This window comes from Hippichthys cyanospilos, chromosome 17 (genome assembly GCF_059441005.1).
Source record: "Hippichthys cyanospilos isolate Australia breed blue-spotted pipefish chromosome 17, RoL_Hcya_1.0, whole genome shotgun sequence".
NCBI lineage: Eukaryota > Metazoa > Chordata > Actinopteri > Syngnathiformes > Syngnathidae > Hippichthys > Hippichthys cyanospilos.
In genome coordinates, this window is record NC_142385.1 from 2,258,246 (window position 1) to 2,274,041 (window position 15,796).

General features: G+C 39.4%; 1 protein-coding gene across 1 annotated transcript in view; it reads left to right on the forward strand.

The window, feature by feature from the left end:
• The window catches only part of llgl2 (LLGL scribble cell polarity complex component 2), a 65,988-nt gene that overhangs the window by 29,707 nt on the left and 20,485 nt on the right, over window positions 1–15,796 (forward strand). The window contains exons 12-17 of the mRNA XM_088439332.1: window positions 10,722–10,789; window positions 10,879–11,032; window positions 12,507–12,611; window positions 12,965–13,060; window positions 14,149–14,345; window positions 15,281–15,428. Of these exons, the coding sequence (XP_088295458.1) occupies window positions 10,722–10,789; window positions 10,879–11,032; window positions 12,507–12,611; window positions 12,965–13,060; window positions 14,149–14,345; window positions 15,281–15,428 (768 nt within the window). The remainder of the gene's footprint in view (window positions 1–10,721; window positions 10,790–10,878; window positions 11,033–12,506; window positions 12,612–12,964; window positions 13,061–14,148; window positions 14,346–15,280; window positions 15,429–15,796) is intronic.

A 15,796-nucleotide genomic window follows, 5' to 3' on the forward strand; every position in this document is an offset into this window, starting at 1 on the left:
AAGGTCACAGTTACGGTCTCAGTCACGGAGATGCCGATATGCTAATGGTCGATTAAGGTCACAGTCACAGTCTCAGTCACGGAGATGCGGATATGCTATTGTCCAGCGTCACGTCAATCACAGAAATGCCGATATGCTATTGGCCGAACGGCTTCATCTAGCTTGATGGCACAGCTGGTCGGTGTGTTGTGAAGACTTTGCAAACTTTATCTGTTAGACTTGGCTTCTAAAATTGCAAGTGGCGGTAAAGGAAGAAGTAAGAGGATGATGACATTAGAAACGAAGCAGGAGATAATAAAAAAATACGAAGGAGGCGCACGCATAGTTAACCTTGCTAGTGAGTATGGCCGAAACCGCTCGGCAATATGTACAATTCTCAATAACAAGGAAGCTATGATAGCAAGCAAGTCTTCTAAGGGCAAGACTTTCCTTGTCAGCGGACGGACCTCGGTCGACAACAAAATGGAGAGGCTTCTTCTATTAAGGATTAAAGAGAAGGAAATCGCGGTGATATGTTCTCGTTTAAGAAAAAAATAAAATAAATTCTGCGGGTTGGTCTCTGCTCCCCTCCGCCTCCACCCAGCTCAAGTCACGTCGCCCCAAAGGTAAATGTCATTTTTCCTTTGTATATTTATGTTATCAAATTTAACTGTACAGTAGATTATGTTACTAATTTTTAATATGTGTATAAAGTCGTAATGTTTTTACCTAAGGTTTTTGCAAGCGTTGCATGCATTCACTCATTAACATAGGTTTGGATTGCCCGTCATCCGACCAATTCGAGTTACAAGCCTAGCCGCCGAATGGATTAAGTTCGTAACACGGGGGCCCACTGTACATTATTTAGTGACCTGAGCTCAACAAAACCTTGATTTTTACTTGAACTTGGTCTTGCTGTGTTATAGATGTGTTATGGTTATGAATTTTCTTTTATGGAACCATGACTCTGCATGGTTTTGGTAACAATGACTTCCCAGTTACTGAGAAAGTAAAGACCAGTAGCAATCCTGCGAGCAAGTGAATGCATTTGACTTGCAATCAAATTTATTGAACCAAACATCAAGTTACAGTTGATTGGCAGCTACCTGGAAGAGGTGACTCCCACCTGAGTAATAAACTAATTTTCTTAAAATAAATATCAATTTCTGTCCACCTACACACATGCATATGTATTTATTAGGCATGGGACAAGATACAAATTCCACAAGGCAATATATCTCACGAGATGGAGTGCACGAGAACGAGATATGAGATTTTTGCAAAATTTTCAAAATAAGACAATATTATTGCCATTATTCCCATTTAAAAATGATGTATTTTTAATGAGTAGGCCGCAATAAACTAACATTTTCCATATGCTACTGTAATAACAGCTCAGTTGAGCATGAACAAAATAAAATATTTCACAAACTTTTCACACACTGCTTCAAGAAAATTTGCGTTTGAGCTCTTTTATTGTTAAACATGAAAAAAATAATACATTATGTTTAAAGTGCCAGACATTAAACAAAACAAAGAAAACTAATGCAAATTCTGTAATAACAACAGTGAGTAATAGTGAGTAAATACAATGATTTTACCGCAGGGCACCACAACAAGCCATCTGGGCTGACAGAGAAACAAGGCAAAATTACCAATTAAACGGAGACATTCAAGTCAAACAAATTTAACGCGTACCACGAGCTCGCTAGCTTAGCGAAGTGTGAGCTAATGCTAAAGCTCATTCATAAGCACGTTTACGTTTGGAAACAAATTAAAGTAACTCTTGCACGGGTGACAACTCACCTCTCACAAGCGCGCACACACACAGCTTCCACCGGCCGGTCTGTGGTGATCAAAAGGTTGGGGACCACTGCTATAGAGGGTTTTCACTTTTGTCACATTGTGGGGAGTAACCCGGATTCGCCACCATCATGGAGGGACTCGACAAAAGGAGTGCAATGCCATCATGTATATCTTGGACGGATTAAACAAAATGATCAGGGTCGAGACAAAAAAAAACCTTTGCAAAGCCTGTCGCCGATGCGAAGGCATGCATTGAAGGACTCAGAACACAAGCAAAGGCCCTGTATGTGGAAAAATTACAACTTATCGACGGTGTCGATCCATATGAGTTGGCTGACTCATCCTGGATAAATGACGATCGGGCTATTCTTCCCACAATTACATATGCAGATAAAGTCAACTACAGGTGTTTTTTCACCGAGCCCATACACAGCTGAAGATGTTAAATCCTACAAATGTTTGGAGGCTTACCAGATGGCATGTGGATGGGTGAGGGAGACGCAACATTTTCAGAAGAATCAGAACAATGTAACTCATTTATGCAACATAGCAAGGTAGCTTGATAATAATAATTATGCCAATGTCAGTTTTATTTATGTCATACCAAAGTCCCTTACATTAAAATAAGCACACAGAAAAACACCACAAGCAATAAACATTTTTACAAGTTACTATTAAAACGTCATAATTGCATTACAAACTTTGTTATTAGTTGCTTGCAATCAATATCTTCTTAACTGTAAAAAAAATGAGCGGAACAAATTCGGATGTTGTCCGAATTTTCTCCTGTCAGATCCTGATTGAGCTTTGCCAACCATAGGTGTCTCCTTTCCTCCGATAATTTCTGGCATTCCTCTCCTTGATTTTTGATCACTTTTGGAAGTCTGTAATAAACTAAATGTTTTTCTCGGTCTGCCCAATTTGTGCAACCCGAAACACGGCAATAATTGACCATTTTTTCTAACGATATTGCCAATATACGTAGTGCCCATGCAGTGTTATGGTACCGAGTATCTCCAAGATGGCGGCCTCCGGGTTTATGACGCGACTGATGACGCGTTGTGAAAACCATCTATTTGCTATATATGGCAGGGCTTTTTTTTCCATCAAAATCCAGTGTTTCAAAACCTCCGGCCAAAATGTGGTTGTGTGTGACCAGTTTCAACTGAGATTTGCATCAGTGCGCTACTCATTTTACCGCCGAAGACGCGAATACCGGTGACGTCAGAAGTTCTTTCTGATTGGACACGTCAGAGATGGAAGTTCTTTCTGATAGGACAGAATTTGTGACAATACTGCCACCTCGCAACGTAGCACACTTGTACACGAATTTCGAGCCGCACTTTGCGGTTTAATATACGTAGACGCGACTTTTTTAAATTAACAAACAGCAATGAAGAGTTTACGGTTGCCAACTAGGGCAAACGCGCTGCAAATGGCACAATACACACACACCGGTAAAAACGCGCTACAAGTGTTACATCGCTATTCCCAAAACGGAAACACATTTAGCAAAACGGAAACACATTTACCAGAATGGAAACACACACCGGGTGAAAACGCGCTGCAAATACCACAACAAACACACACCGGGTGAAAAAGAACTGCAGGTTGTGATTCTCAAAAAGGAAATGCGCCAGGCCACTAGGACAGCCATCGTGGGACCAGATCGTCAGTGAAAGTGTTTTCATTGACCAACTCTTTGGAGAAAGGTATGCTTTGCTTTGAATCTGTTTAAACTTTATGGCTTTTATGACTTAGAGTTATAAAAAATCAGTATAGATACTGCATACTTGAAGTCCAGGCATAGTTCATTGTTTTTCATGAAGAATTATGTCATTATTTTTCATCCTTGTAAAGTATGAAGACAAAAAAATGCAGTGAAAATGTTTGTTAGTAGAGGAGCTCAACCTTTAACTCCTACCCCCCTTTATGATTTCTATTTGTATTTCTTTTATTGTTATAGTTCGTGCATTCTTTTTTTTTTAAGAGGCTTTTTGCATCTTTCGATTTCTTATTCTTGTATGTACACATTTTAGGCTTGTCTGATATTATTCTGGGATTCCACTGTACTATGCCAACATGTTTTGTACATCTCTATGTTTATTTATTGTTAAAAAGTTGAAGTTGTGAAGGAAAGTTATATAAAAAAAATATGCAGTATACTAAACGTTAACACTATAATAGTGATTATAAGCAGCTCACGTGGGAGAGAATGCATGACATAATCATAATCATGTTCATTAGTACCTACTTACTTTAGTTAGTTGATTATTAAGACTCCTTTGAATATCAAGAAAAAACAAAATACACTATCCACTCCTTCTGATGTGGCCATGCAGATTTAACCCGTTAGGTGTAACGTTATCAGTTTCTCTCGTTGATGTGTACGGAAAACAGAGACAACATCTTGCGCTGAGCACAACCACGAGTTTATTCTTTTTTTCCAACTTGTCCGTCATTTCTCTATGTCCGTGTAGGAACATTAGGTAACACATATACAGCTTTGCTTTATCTAACATTAGGTGTATTAGCCATTCTGTGGAGCCACTGCCATGTCTTCAGCAAACTTTTGTTGACTGGCAAAAAGCATACAATTTGTAACAGTAGAGAAACAAACCCCTGGTGGAGACAGCCCAATCACAACTGAGTTTTCTGATGCACAAGTAGGCTCTATACCAGTTTTTTTTTTTTTTTATTATATATTATTAACACTATTTTATTTTGTTTATTATCGTTCTGCAAGAAAGATTATAACAATTAAGAGTAAACAATGCCCAAATGTTGCATATATAACTTTTTATAACTTTTGTTCCTTATGTGTGTTTGCTTTTAGGAAGCTCGAGTGTAGCTTCATTTTTGAAATTCAGAGTCATAAAAGAGAGAGAAGGGCATTCTACATCAAAAAAAGAAAATGACAAGAACTAGAAAAATGAAGGTACGGTAATCCCTCGTTTATCACGGGGGTTCCAAAAATAACACGAGTGAAGTGAAATCCGTGAAGTAGCCAGCTTTATTTTTTTTTTTTATTATTTCACAATGCAATACTAAACTATAGAATAAACTAAAAATCAAAATCTGTTTTAAAGCCCCAAATTTGTTTAAAACAATCATTTTAATATAGTAAGACAAATTTGGAAACATTTTCATTCACATATTTAACAGTCCCAGCTATGCCTCTTCGTCCTGAACCCGCACATTGGTATAAGTAGTGGTTGAGCTCTTTCTTTTTCTGAGCAAGATCTTTATAAACGGATATGCTCGGTCATTGAATTAAAGTGAAGCAATATCAAAACAATACACTTGAAATTTCAATTTATTGCAAAAGAAATCTAGGTAAAAGTCAGATTTCCAAAGCTGCGCATTTCTCCATTGCTGCCTGTGTGTCAACATAGTGTGTGCGTTTGCTCTCGGCAAGCCTACGAGTCATGTGTGATGGGCTCTCAGAGACCAAACTGTCAATCAATGTGCTTACTAGCACGTTCACACATGGCAGTAACAGGAGAGACAAAAGCAAGCTTTTGGATCCTCTTGCCTTTTGTAATAAATTGACAAGTGAAAAACCAATACAGTACAGCGTCAATATTTTATTTAAAGAGAACAGTAAAGCCCCTGAGCCAATCAAGATTCAGAGCACAATGCGCTGTAAAAAATATACACACTGTAAAAAAATCTGTGAAGCAGCGAACCCGTGAAAGATGAACCGCGATGTAGCGAGGGATTACTGTACTGTGGCCACACATAGTAAATATTTCTGATATCTTTAATGATGTTTCAGTAATTGTCTTATATTTCTTCAGATGAATGCTGGCAATTTGAAAATGAGTGGGGTCCCCTTAAAGCAGTGAGAAGGAAGTCACTTCCACCTGAGATTTAGCCTCGCTGGTCACCGCAAGAGATTTTGGCAGCTGCTGTAAATAAAAAAAAGTCATAAAGCATAAAGATTAAAAAGAAGATTTGGAATATTGTACTCTTGTGTTGTTGTCATGATGGTAGGCCTGTTATGAACATCACAGGAACAGACACAACTTTCACAAAACACAAGGATGCAATTGGATATGTTGTACTTTTACAAAGCCATGACATCATCCTGTTTCACTGTTAAAGCAGGGGCTCAGTTTTTGACACATCAAACAGTAGCCATAATGTTGGCCTATTCTAACTGAAGAGAGAAAAACGCTTCACAATTTCAGCATTTTTAGGGCCCGAGCAGCTACCGCTGCGAGAACCCTCTTATTTTTCTCCGGATTATTATTATTATTTACTGTGCAGAACTTTTCCATTTTTGAGGGCCTAAACATGCACGAAAAGTCACCAAATTTTGCACAGTTGTCGGGCCTGGTGAAAAATTTGATATTTTAGTGTTTCCTAAAACAATGAAAAAAAATTGCTCTGCAGTGCCACCTATGGTCGAAAAAGTGCAACTGGTCCCGGACCGCTTGACCTAGAGCTCCGAAAATTTTTAGGCATATGTAGGACCTAGAGACCTAAAAAGAAGTCAGTGTGAGCCATGTGCTCAGATGTACAGAAAAAGAGTTTTTGAAATTTTGAAATTTTTGAATGTTCATTTTTGGCCCATTTTTGCACGTTTGCAGGTCCCAAACTGCTCCTTCTTTCTCCTAAATTTACCCAATCCCCTTCAAATTTGCTGTGGTTCATTATCAAACATAGGGGCACAACTGGGCCAAATTTGGTGAAGATCCACCGACATATATGATAGGGGCGGGGCTTCAAATTATGTGTTCAATTTTTCCTTCGCCAAGAGTGACAAAAACCTTAATAACTGATGTACAAGCTTAAAAAAATCTAAAACTTCATAGACACATGGAGATTTATGCCTTTAACACTTTAAAAAAAAAAGCTATAGCACCGCCTAGTGGTTGATTAAAATGTCGTTTTTTTTACACTTTCATATATTGTGCTCAGTCTGTTTAAGTAAAATAACTGAAAATTGGTCAGAACACCATTAAGACATGGAATATTAAGGTTTTAAAATTTTACGACTTTTCGATAATGGGCGTTGTCTGCACGCCACCTCAAAGTCAGATGACTCGCCAAAACGAAAAAAGTGGCTGCAATTGGCCCCAAAATGGCCTTATGAGTGGAAAACAGCCTCTCACTCCCAGCCCGTTTGACCTCGAGCTACAAAAATTTGTAGCCTTATGTAGGACCTCGAGCCCTACAAAAAAGTCACCGCGAGCCATGTGCTCAGATGTACAGAAAGAGAGTTATGAATTTTTGAATGTGCACTTTTGGCCCGTTTTTGCTCATTTGCAGGTCCCGAACTGCTCCTTCTTTCTCCTAAACGCTTGACCCAATCGACTTCAAACTTGCTGAGGTGTTTTATCTGACTGAGAGGCACATTTGTTCAAATTTTTGTGAAGATCCGCCATCAAATATGTTGGGGGCGGGGCTTCATATTATGCCTTTGATGTTTACTTCGCCACATGTGACTCAAACCTTTTTAACTCAGCTGTACAAGCTTAGAAAAATCTGAAACTTCGCAGACACATGAAGACTTAAGCCCTTAACATGTGTTTAATAATTTCTTCAATTGCTTGTAAGGCCACGTAGTGGTAAACAAAAATGTCAGTCTGATGTCTCACCAAAACGAGCAAAGTTGCTGTATTTGGACCCAGGTGGTCTTATCTTTTCTAAACTTTATATATTTGATAGGTGTATTCCGCATTGGAATCCCATCAACGTATTTTTCTGTCGTAGTGCGTGCGCCACCTAGTGGCAGCAAAAAATATAGCATTTTTTAAACGTTTTTATGTGTTTAGCTGAGCCCTTTGAAGTAATATCACTGAAAATAAGTCTGACATGCTTCTAGACAGCCCTGCTGACCTCCACCAAATTTTACAAAGTTTCGATAATGGGCGTGGCCTCTACGTCCATTTTCATTCCAAAGTTTTAACGGACCAGTAAAAGCTGCTGTAGTTTGACCCAGATGATCTGATCTTCTCAGAATTTCTCAAAATTGTGAAGATCCCATGACTTGTAAGATGTGGGCGGAGCTTCAAATTATTTTGAATATTTCCTTCGCCAAGAGTGACAAAAACCTTAATAACTCAGCTGTTTCAGCTTCAAACCATGTGAAACTCTGCAGGGACTTTAAAAGTCATGCCCTAATCCAGCTACGTGATAAACTATCAAATCATTTACAGCGCCACCTATTGGTGGACAAAAATCACATTTTTTACACTTTCATGTACTGTGCAATGCCTGTTTGACTAAATGAACTCAAAAATGGTTAGAAAATTAATTTTTAATTTTCCCCCAGCATGCATTACATATTTTTGAGCTGCTATTCCGATATGGAGCAGCAAGAAGTTACGAATAAAGACAGGGCAACTGAAAAGACAAGCATGAGTGTGGTTCCACACAGTCCTCAAAAAAAAAAAAAAAAAAAAAACCCTGGTTGGGCCTGCAAATCAAGTTTATTAATCGGGCTGGGCCGAGTCGGGCTTTAATACCTTCGAGCCAGGTTGGATTTTTTAGGCATTAACTATAGTTTATGCAGTCAGCACATGATATAATCCATATATAAGGCGCACCGGGTTATAAGGCGCATCATCAGGTTTTTTGTTTTTGTTTTTTTTTAAAAAGGGTTTTGGGTGCGTCTTATAGTCCGGAAAATACGGTTAATTAGTGTGAAATTGGAACTAAAAAGTTAAGAACAATCATCATTTTTTCTTTTTCTGCATATATACTCAGGAAGTGATTTTTATATAGCTTTTTAAAGTGCGTCAAATTTTTAGCACCTTTGATTTCTTCAATGCAGTTCCAAAGATTTACACCTCTTGTCACACACACACATACTCGTTAGTGTGGTTCGAGAGTAGGTTTTTGAATTTATTTTCCTACTCAAATTATAAATTCCTTCTCTTGAGAAGAAAATTGTGTATCTTAACTGAAGAAACCGAAGAAAGAGGGCATTTGTATGGTCCCACAGAACTACTAATTTGTATTGCTTTCTTTTGTATTATGTACCGTATAATTATTCAATATTACTCTTACTGTATATGTATCCCCCCCTTTACACAGTTAAATGTGGTGACACCAGTGAGCAATAATTATAAATAGTGCCTTCTCATCAAGCTAATATTTGGATTTCTACATCAAAGCCACAATCGTAGCCATTTTGCTTTTAATTTTAATGATGTGCGGTCTTCAAGACATTTTAACATAAAAAATGTGTGTAGATGGACTCTTTCAATTTAAACGTCCTCAATCATAGTATGTGATTGTATATTCATATTTACCTTACCTTACCAAAGAACATAAACCTGTTTTTTTATATATTTTGTGACCATTTACCTGCTGTTAGCTGTTATTGTGTAATACTGTGAACGATGAAATCAAATTGTTTAAAAAGATTCAAACCAAAGTGTACCCTTTCTTTCTCCAAGAGCTGGTCAATGAAAACACTTGCACAGAGGATCTGGTCCCATGATGGCTGTCCGAGTAGCCTGGCGCATTTCCTTTTTGAGAATCACAACCTGCAGATGTTTTTCACCCAGTGTTTGTTGTGGCATTTGCAGCGTGTTTCCACCCGGTGTATGCTTTTGTTTTGCAGCACGTTTCCGTTTTGGTAAATGTATTCCCATTGTGTTGTGGCATTTGCAGCGCATTTCTGTTTTGCAGAGCGTTTCTGTTTTGAAGTGTGTTTTCGTTTTGCAGCGCGTTTCCATTTTGGTAAATGTGTTTCCGTTTTGGGAATAGTGTTGTGCCATTTGTAGCGTGTTTTACCGGTGTTTGTGTCGTGCCTTTAGCAGCGCGTTTGCCCCAGTCGGCCACCGAACAATCAGCCGGTTACATATAGACAAGGCCTTACTCACAATCCCCTCACTAGCTCGACCATAAAGCCCCTGCCCACAGAGAACACAAGCTGGGTGAATATCAACATGTCTTTCTCTTTTTCCAATTGATGGCGGATTGCAAGCAACAGTTCGGTGCATACCTATTGTACAAGAATGTAGCACTCAAGCCTATCAGCATAGTTGCCCTCCATTGAACGTCTGGCTCAATAAGGAAAGGAAATTAATCTCGTGGCACCGCCTGGACGAGAAGTCTTGTGGCGTTCGATCTCGTCCCATCCCTAGTGCGTGTGTTTCTGTGAGTATGTATGTATGTGTGTGTATGTACATTCGTATACATTTGTTTCGATGTCTGAGCTAACGTACATGCAAATACATTCATGTATGTGTGTACATATTCACACATGTATGTACACACGTCAGTCTGTATATACATACATACATATACATGGACGAACATGTATACGTCCATATGTATATATGTACCTACATGGACGTACGTCCATTAGCGATGGTAGCACTTATTCATAAATGTATGTATACACATATGTACATACATGTTAATGTATGTATGTATGTAATGGTAAATCGACTTTGCACTTTTATAGCGCTTTTCACATAGTGGTGGGTATGTAGGGTAATGTAGTTACATTATGTAGCCACAGCTGCCCTGGGACAGACTGACTGAGGTAAGGCTGCCATATTGCCTTGTGAAGTGTCTTGTCCAAGGACACGACACGACTCGGACAGAATAAGCTTCAAAAAGCCGACCCTTTGGTAACTGAACGACCCGTTCTTTTGCCTGATCCATGGCCGGCCATTATACGCTATCATTTCATGTTGTGTACAGAATGTAGGTATTCAATGGGTGTAACACCAATTTTCAAAGTACATACGGTAAAAGTAAAGTACAGCACAGAACATACACACACTTTGAAAATGTATTGTGTTTTGAGCATGTTGGCAGTCCCTGAACGTTACTTGATTCAATAAAGGTCAACCCAGCAATTCCAAGATTACCTTCGCACCACCTGGTTCAAGGCCCCCACTTACATGAATTGACAGACATATTTTGAATGATTGAAAACTCTTAAACATTGTCTTCTGTCCATTCAGCCATGGCCAATAACCGGAGGACAAACCTTGGCCCCAGATCCATCACAGAGAGATGTCTTGCTCACAGGGTCAGATCACCTCAAAGGTTTTTTCTTTTATGATCCATATTTGTTCAGTAAACAACATTCACAGTATCACATTTGCCTGTTATGTGTAGACATGAGGATGGAACCGTGCGTTTCTGGAATGCCTCAGGAGTCTGTCTGTACCCCATGTACAAATTGAGCACGGCTGGAGTGTTCCACACAGACACTGACCCCAATGACAACATGCATCAAGGTGCTGAAGGAGAGTGGCCACCTTTCAGAAAAGTTTGTATATGTTTAAAAGCACGACTTCCTTCCTTTTCTTGATTGCAATTATTGTACCTTAATCTTAAAAAGTAGCACAGACACTCCAACTTAACTGAACTGTTTAGCCTTTTTAAACAGTCATTGCATACAAAACATTGTACATGCAGCAAAATTGACCATCCAATAACAAAAGCAAAGAAAACAGTATTCATATTAAACCAATAATCACAACATTAAATATAGAATTAAAATCATATCAAGTCACTAAAAAATGCTACTCTGGAGAACATGCGTCTAAAGGCTTGCGGCTGAATTAAGAGGTTTAGCACTGTCAAAAACAGGTATGCATGATTAACCATTTGTATCCGTAATATAGTTTGTCAGTACTACGAGTAGTCAGTACAGTAGTATAAACGTTTTTCTTGGTAGTATGAATTTAAAAAAAAAAAAGGGGGATTTGAATATTGTCCCTGTGACTAGAAACCAAAATTGTGTGGATTTAAATTCTCGTGACTCCAAGTCTAAAACTTGTGAGTGCAAAGGCTTTTCAAAGCAACTCTCACTTCTACGACAATGAAACTTCACTCCGCACAACTTCCCATCTGTGCATGAACCTGCCATGCATGTTTTTGGAGTATGGGAAGAAGCCGGAGTGCCTGGAGAAAACCCACAAGGGCGCACGGAGAACATGCAAACTCCACACAGGAAGGCCAGAGCGAGGTGGATTTGAACTAAAGTCCCTGAACTGAGGCGGACATGCTAACTACTGCACCACCAAGCCTTAGAAAAGCCTTAGAGCAGGCATGTCCAAACCCAGTCCTCGAGGGCCGTCTATCCGGCATGTTTCGGAGGTTTCTCTCCTCCTACCACACCAGATTTCAAATGATCAGCTCATCAGCAAGCTCAGCGGAAGCCTGACAACAAACCTGATCATTTGAATCAGCTGCATTAGCTGACTGAAACATCAAAAACATGCAGGATAGGTGGCCCTCAAGGACCAGGTTTGGACATGCCTGCCTTTAGAGCCTTTGAAAAGCTTTGCTTTGTTGGCATTCCTGTTCATTTCAATGTCAGTAAAATGCCTGTGGCTTCTTCATGTACTCCGCCTCTGATTCCCATTACTGGTCACTCCAACGTTAGGTTTTTAGTTGTTTCATCATGGCGATTGGCTTTATCATGACGTCATGAAGTGGGTGGGGTAGCTACACGATGAGAGGCGGGGTTTCAGTGAGCAAGCAGTTTCACTTCATGGTTATAAATCCAGCCACCAAAACCTCATATTTGATAAATTGAAATATACAATATGTCAAAGATAGGATTTTATGATTTGACATGTTTATATGATATGGGCCCTTTAATGTTTTTCAAATATATGGAGTTGGAGTTACAAGTCAGTTTGCAAACTATACATGGACCGGGCCCGGATAAACAAAATTATTCATGTTATTATTGTTCATAATTCATGTCTGAGAATTCTGGTTTATTTTTTCAGGTTGGCTGCTTCGACCCCTACAGTGATGATCCAAGGCTGGGCATTCAGAAGATCCACCTTTGTAAATACAGTGGATATCTTTCTGTGGCAGGAACAGCTGGACAGGTGAGGCTACAGTTTTAGATTGTATTGGTAATATCGGTAAATCTACGATAAATTATTACCATGGTACAGAATTCTTAGTGTTGGCTGATCTTAAATGATCCACACTGTGCCAGTCCACCCACTTAACAATTTCTCACTGTGGGCAAAATAAGTCTCACATACAGTGTTGGCCAGTTACCAGTCTAGGGATGCAATGTCATGTCTGCCGCAGGGAATGAGTCTCCAAACTTATTTGCAGGTTCTTCTAAATTCTAACAATTTCCGTTGCTATTAAAGACATTGAAAAAATATGTTACAATCTCATGTTTGACACTTTTGCTGCATGTGAACAGATCAATCAATTGTCTTTTAAGATTCTAGTGCTGGAGCTCAATGACGAGGCAGCTGAACAGACTCTGGAAGCAAAAGTTGTAGATATGCTGCAAGGCCAAGAAGGGTTCCGCTGGAAGGTAATCAACCATATGTTTACAATAAAAGAAAATGCATGAACGTATTCTTCCTCGAAAGAACAGCACAAGAATTTTTGAGAAAGATCTTTTGTCTTAGCCACTCATCCTCGCTAAGGTTGCGACGGTTCTGGAGCCTATCTCAGCCCTGTTTTCAGGTAGTAGGCGCGGTACACCCTGAACTGGTAGCTAGCCGATGGCAGTCCTTTTTTGAGACCTGTATTTTAGTCTCAAATGAGTGACTAGTAAAAACAGATTGCATACAAAAGCACAGGAATAACAGAAAAACAACACACAGGAAGGCCAAAGTCTAGATTTGAACCCTCAATCGCAGAACAAAGTTACAGATGTGCTGACTAATCACCACCAATCTCCCCATTAATAATGATTAATAACATACACAACACATTTATATATGTTATCTTCATGGAGCTACAATTTGCATTTATGTACCTTCTCGGACTGACAGCCTGGTTAAGATGATGTCTGCCTCTTGACGATCTAAATTTCCTGCTTGCCTGGTAAGAAGACCCGTACCTTCCACCTGACCAAGATTATGCCTGTCCCTAAGTGAGTCGTTTAGTATGACCCTTCCTCTTCTCTGGAGCATATGTGGTTGAATCCGCAGGAAAACCTCTACCATTCACACTGGATCAGTCAATCACCCCTCCATTTCCTGAATGTTGCAAGTTCATCTTCACACCTCGGTCTAGAGTACACCCTTCTAGTCGCCCCAGTTATCCTCACTTGGGTCACAGGCATGATGTAGCCTATCCCAGCTGTCTTTGGGCAGTAGGCAGTGTACACCCTAAACCGGTTGCCAGCAGGGCACAGACAGAAATAAATATTCACCTTCACAAACACACCTAAGGGCAATTTGGAGTGACCACTGTACCTACCATGTATGTTTTTGAAAATGTGAGAGGAAGCCAGAGTACCCAGAGAGAACTCACACACAAACAGGGAGAAGATGCACCATGCAGGGAGGTTGGAGCTAGAATTTAGCCCCCTATCTCTGAACTGTAAGGCGAATGTGCTAACACCATTGTGCCAATGTACTACTTACATTCCTTTGATTTGTTTTTTCTTAGGGGCATGCACGTTTAGATGTTCGAGATGAACCAGTCCCGTTTGAAGCAGGGTTCCAGCCCTTCACTCTCGTGCAATGTCAGCCTCCTGCAGTGGTCACTGCTCTTAGTCTTCACTCAGAGTGGAAGCTGATTGCTTATGGTACCAGCCATGGATTTGGACTGTTTGATTACCAACAGAAAAATAGTGTCTTCATCAAGTAAGGAGACATCAACAAAGTTTACAGTTTTAAAATAAATGTCTTTCAAATGACAGGTGATGAAACTAGAAATAAATTGTTATCTCACCAGCCATCAGCCAGCTAGCTTTAACCAAGCATATTTTGACTGCACAAATTTTGTGTACTTGTTGATAAGATGACACAATTCTAAATCCCAAATTTTAGGTCAATCCGGGAAGGGGTTTTGGAGGTACAACCTGCTGAATTTGGACATTTTGGGCACAACAGGGGTGGGCCCTTTTCTTTGAACTCTTATATGCAGTCCTCCTGGGATCCACAGTTTTGCAGCTGTGGAATTTACTGCTGATTAGGCCAAGTCATCACTTTTTCTTTGCAGATTCCTGGGGGGACTATTTTTCTCTCAGAAACAGTCTTCATAAAACAGGAATTATGGAATGGGAATGGGGAATGGGAATCCAATAAGGATTCAGAATCTGTACTCATACTAAACTTGGAGACTTGTGCCATTTCATACTACGACCTGGAAATGACTAATGGTTTCTTAGTATTCTGAATTAGCGATTGAATGACCTACCACCACTGCAAAGGCCAATTAAAAAAAAAAAAAAAAAAGTGTGCTACGGCAATTTTATTGATGCCCATGTATTTTTTGCGGTATTTATTTTTTAAGTTGGCCTTTGCAGAACATCACTGGTATGTGATGTGACAGTTCTTCGCAGTGCACTTCTGAGGTAGTTACAAGGAACCAACAGGGATTTTTTTTTTTCTTCATTACAATTTATTTTGGGCCATTTTATACATCGATTATGAATCGTAGTAAATCAGAATCTTAATTGGGTATTTACAAACAGAATTGGGGTACACCTAATATATATTTGTTGAATTTGTATGCATTTTTACATCTATATTTATGTTGGTGTGTATTATGTGTGGTGAAATTACTTTTTCTCTAGATGCACTCTAAACCCCAGTGACCAGCTGGCCATGGAAGGTCCATTGTCTAGGGTGAAAAGTATAAAAAAATCACTCCGCCAGTCCTTTCGACGAATCAGGCACAGCAGAGTCTCACTACGGAAACATCATGTCAACAATTCTGCTAAGGTAGATCAATTACAAAAAACACACACGAGATAAACTTCCATATTTTCTGCACTATAGGGCACGGCGGATTATAAGGCGCACCATCAATGAATGGCAGATTTTCTTAAAAAAAAAAAAAGAAAGAGTCATATATAAGGCGCACCGGATTATAAGGCGCACATAGATTTGAAACCATAGTACTTACTGGCTGGGGTTGCATTATGCATCCACTAGATAGAGTTGCGTTATGCAGCCACTAGATGGTGCTTCACTAAAGGGAATATGGTAAAGTCAATCAGCAAAGTCATCAAACTATATTTATAGAATATAAACTTTATTCATACAATATCAGCTATGGATATTATACGAAGAAATATTTATTTTAAAAA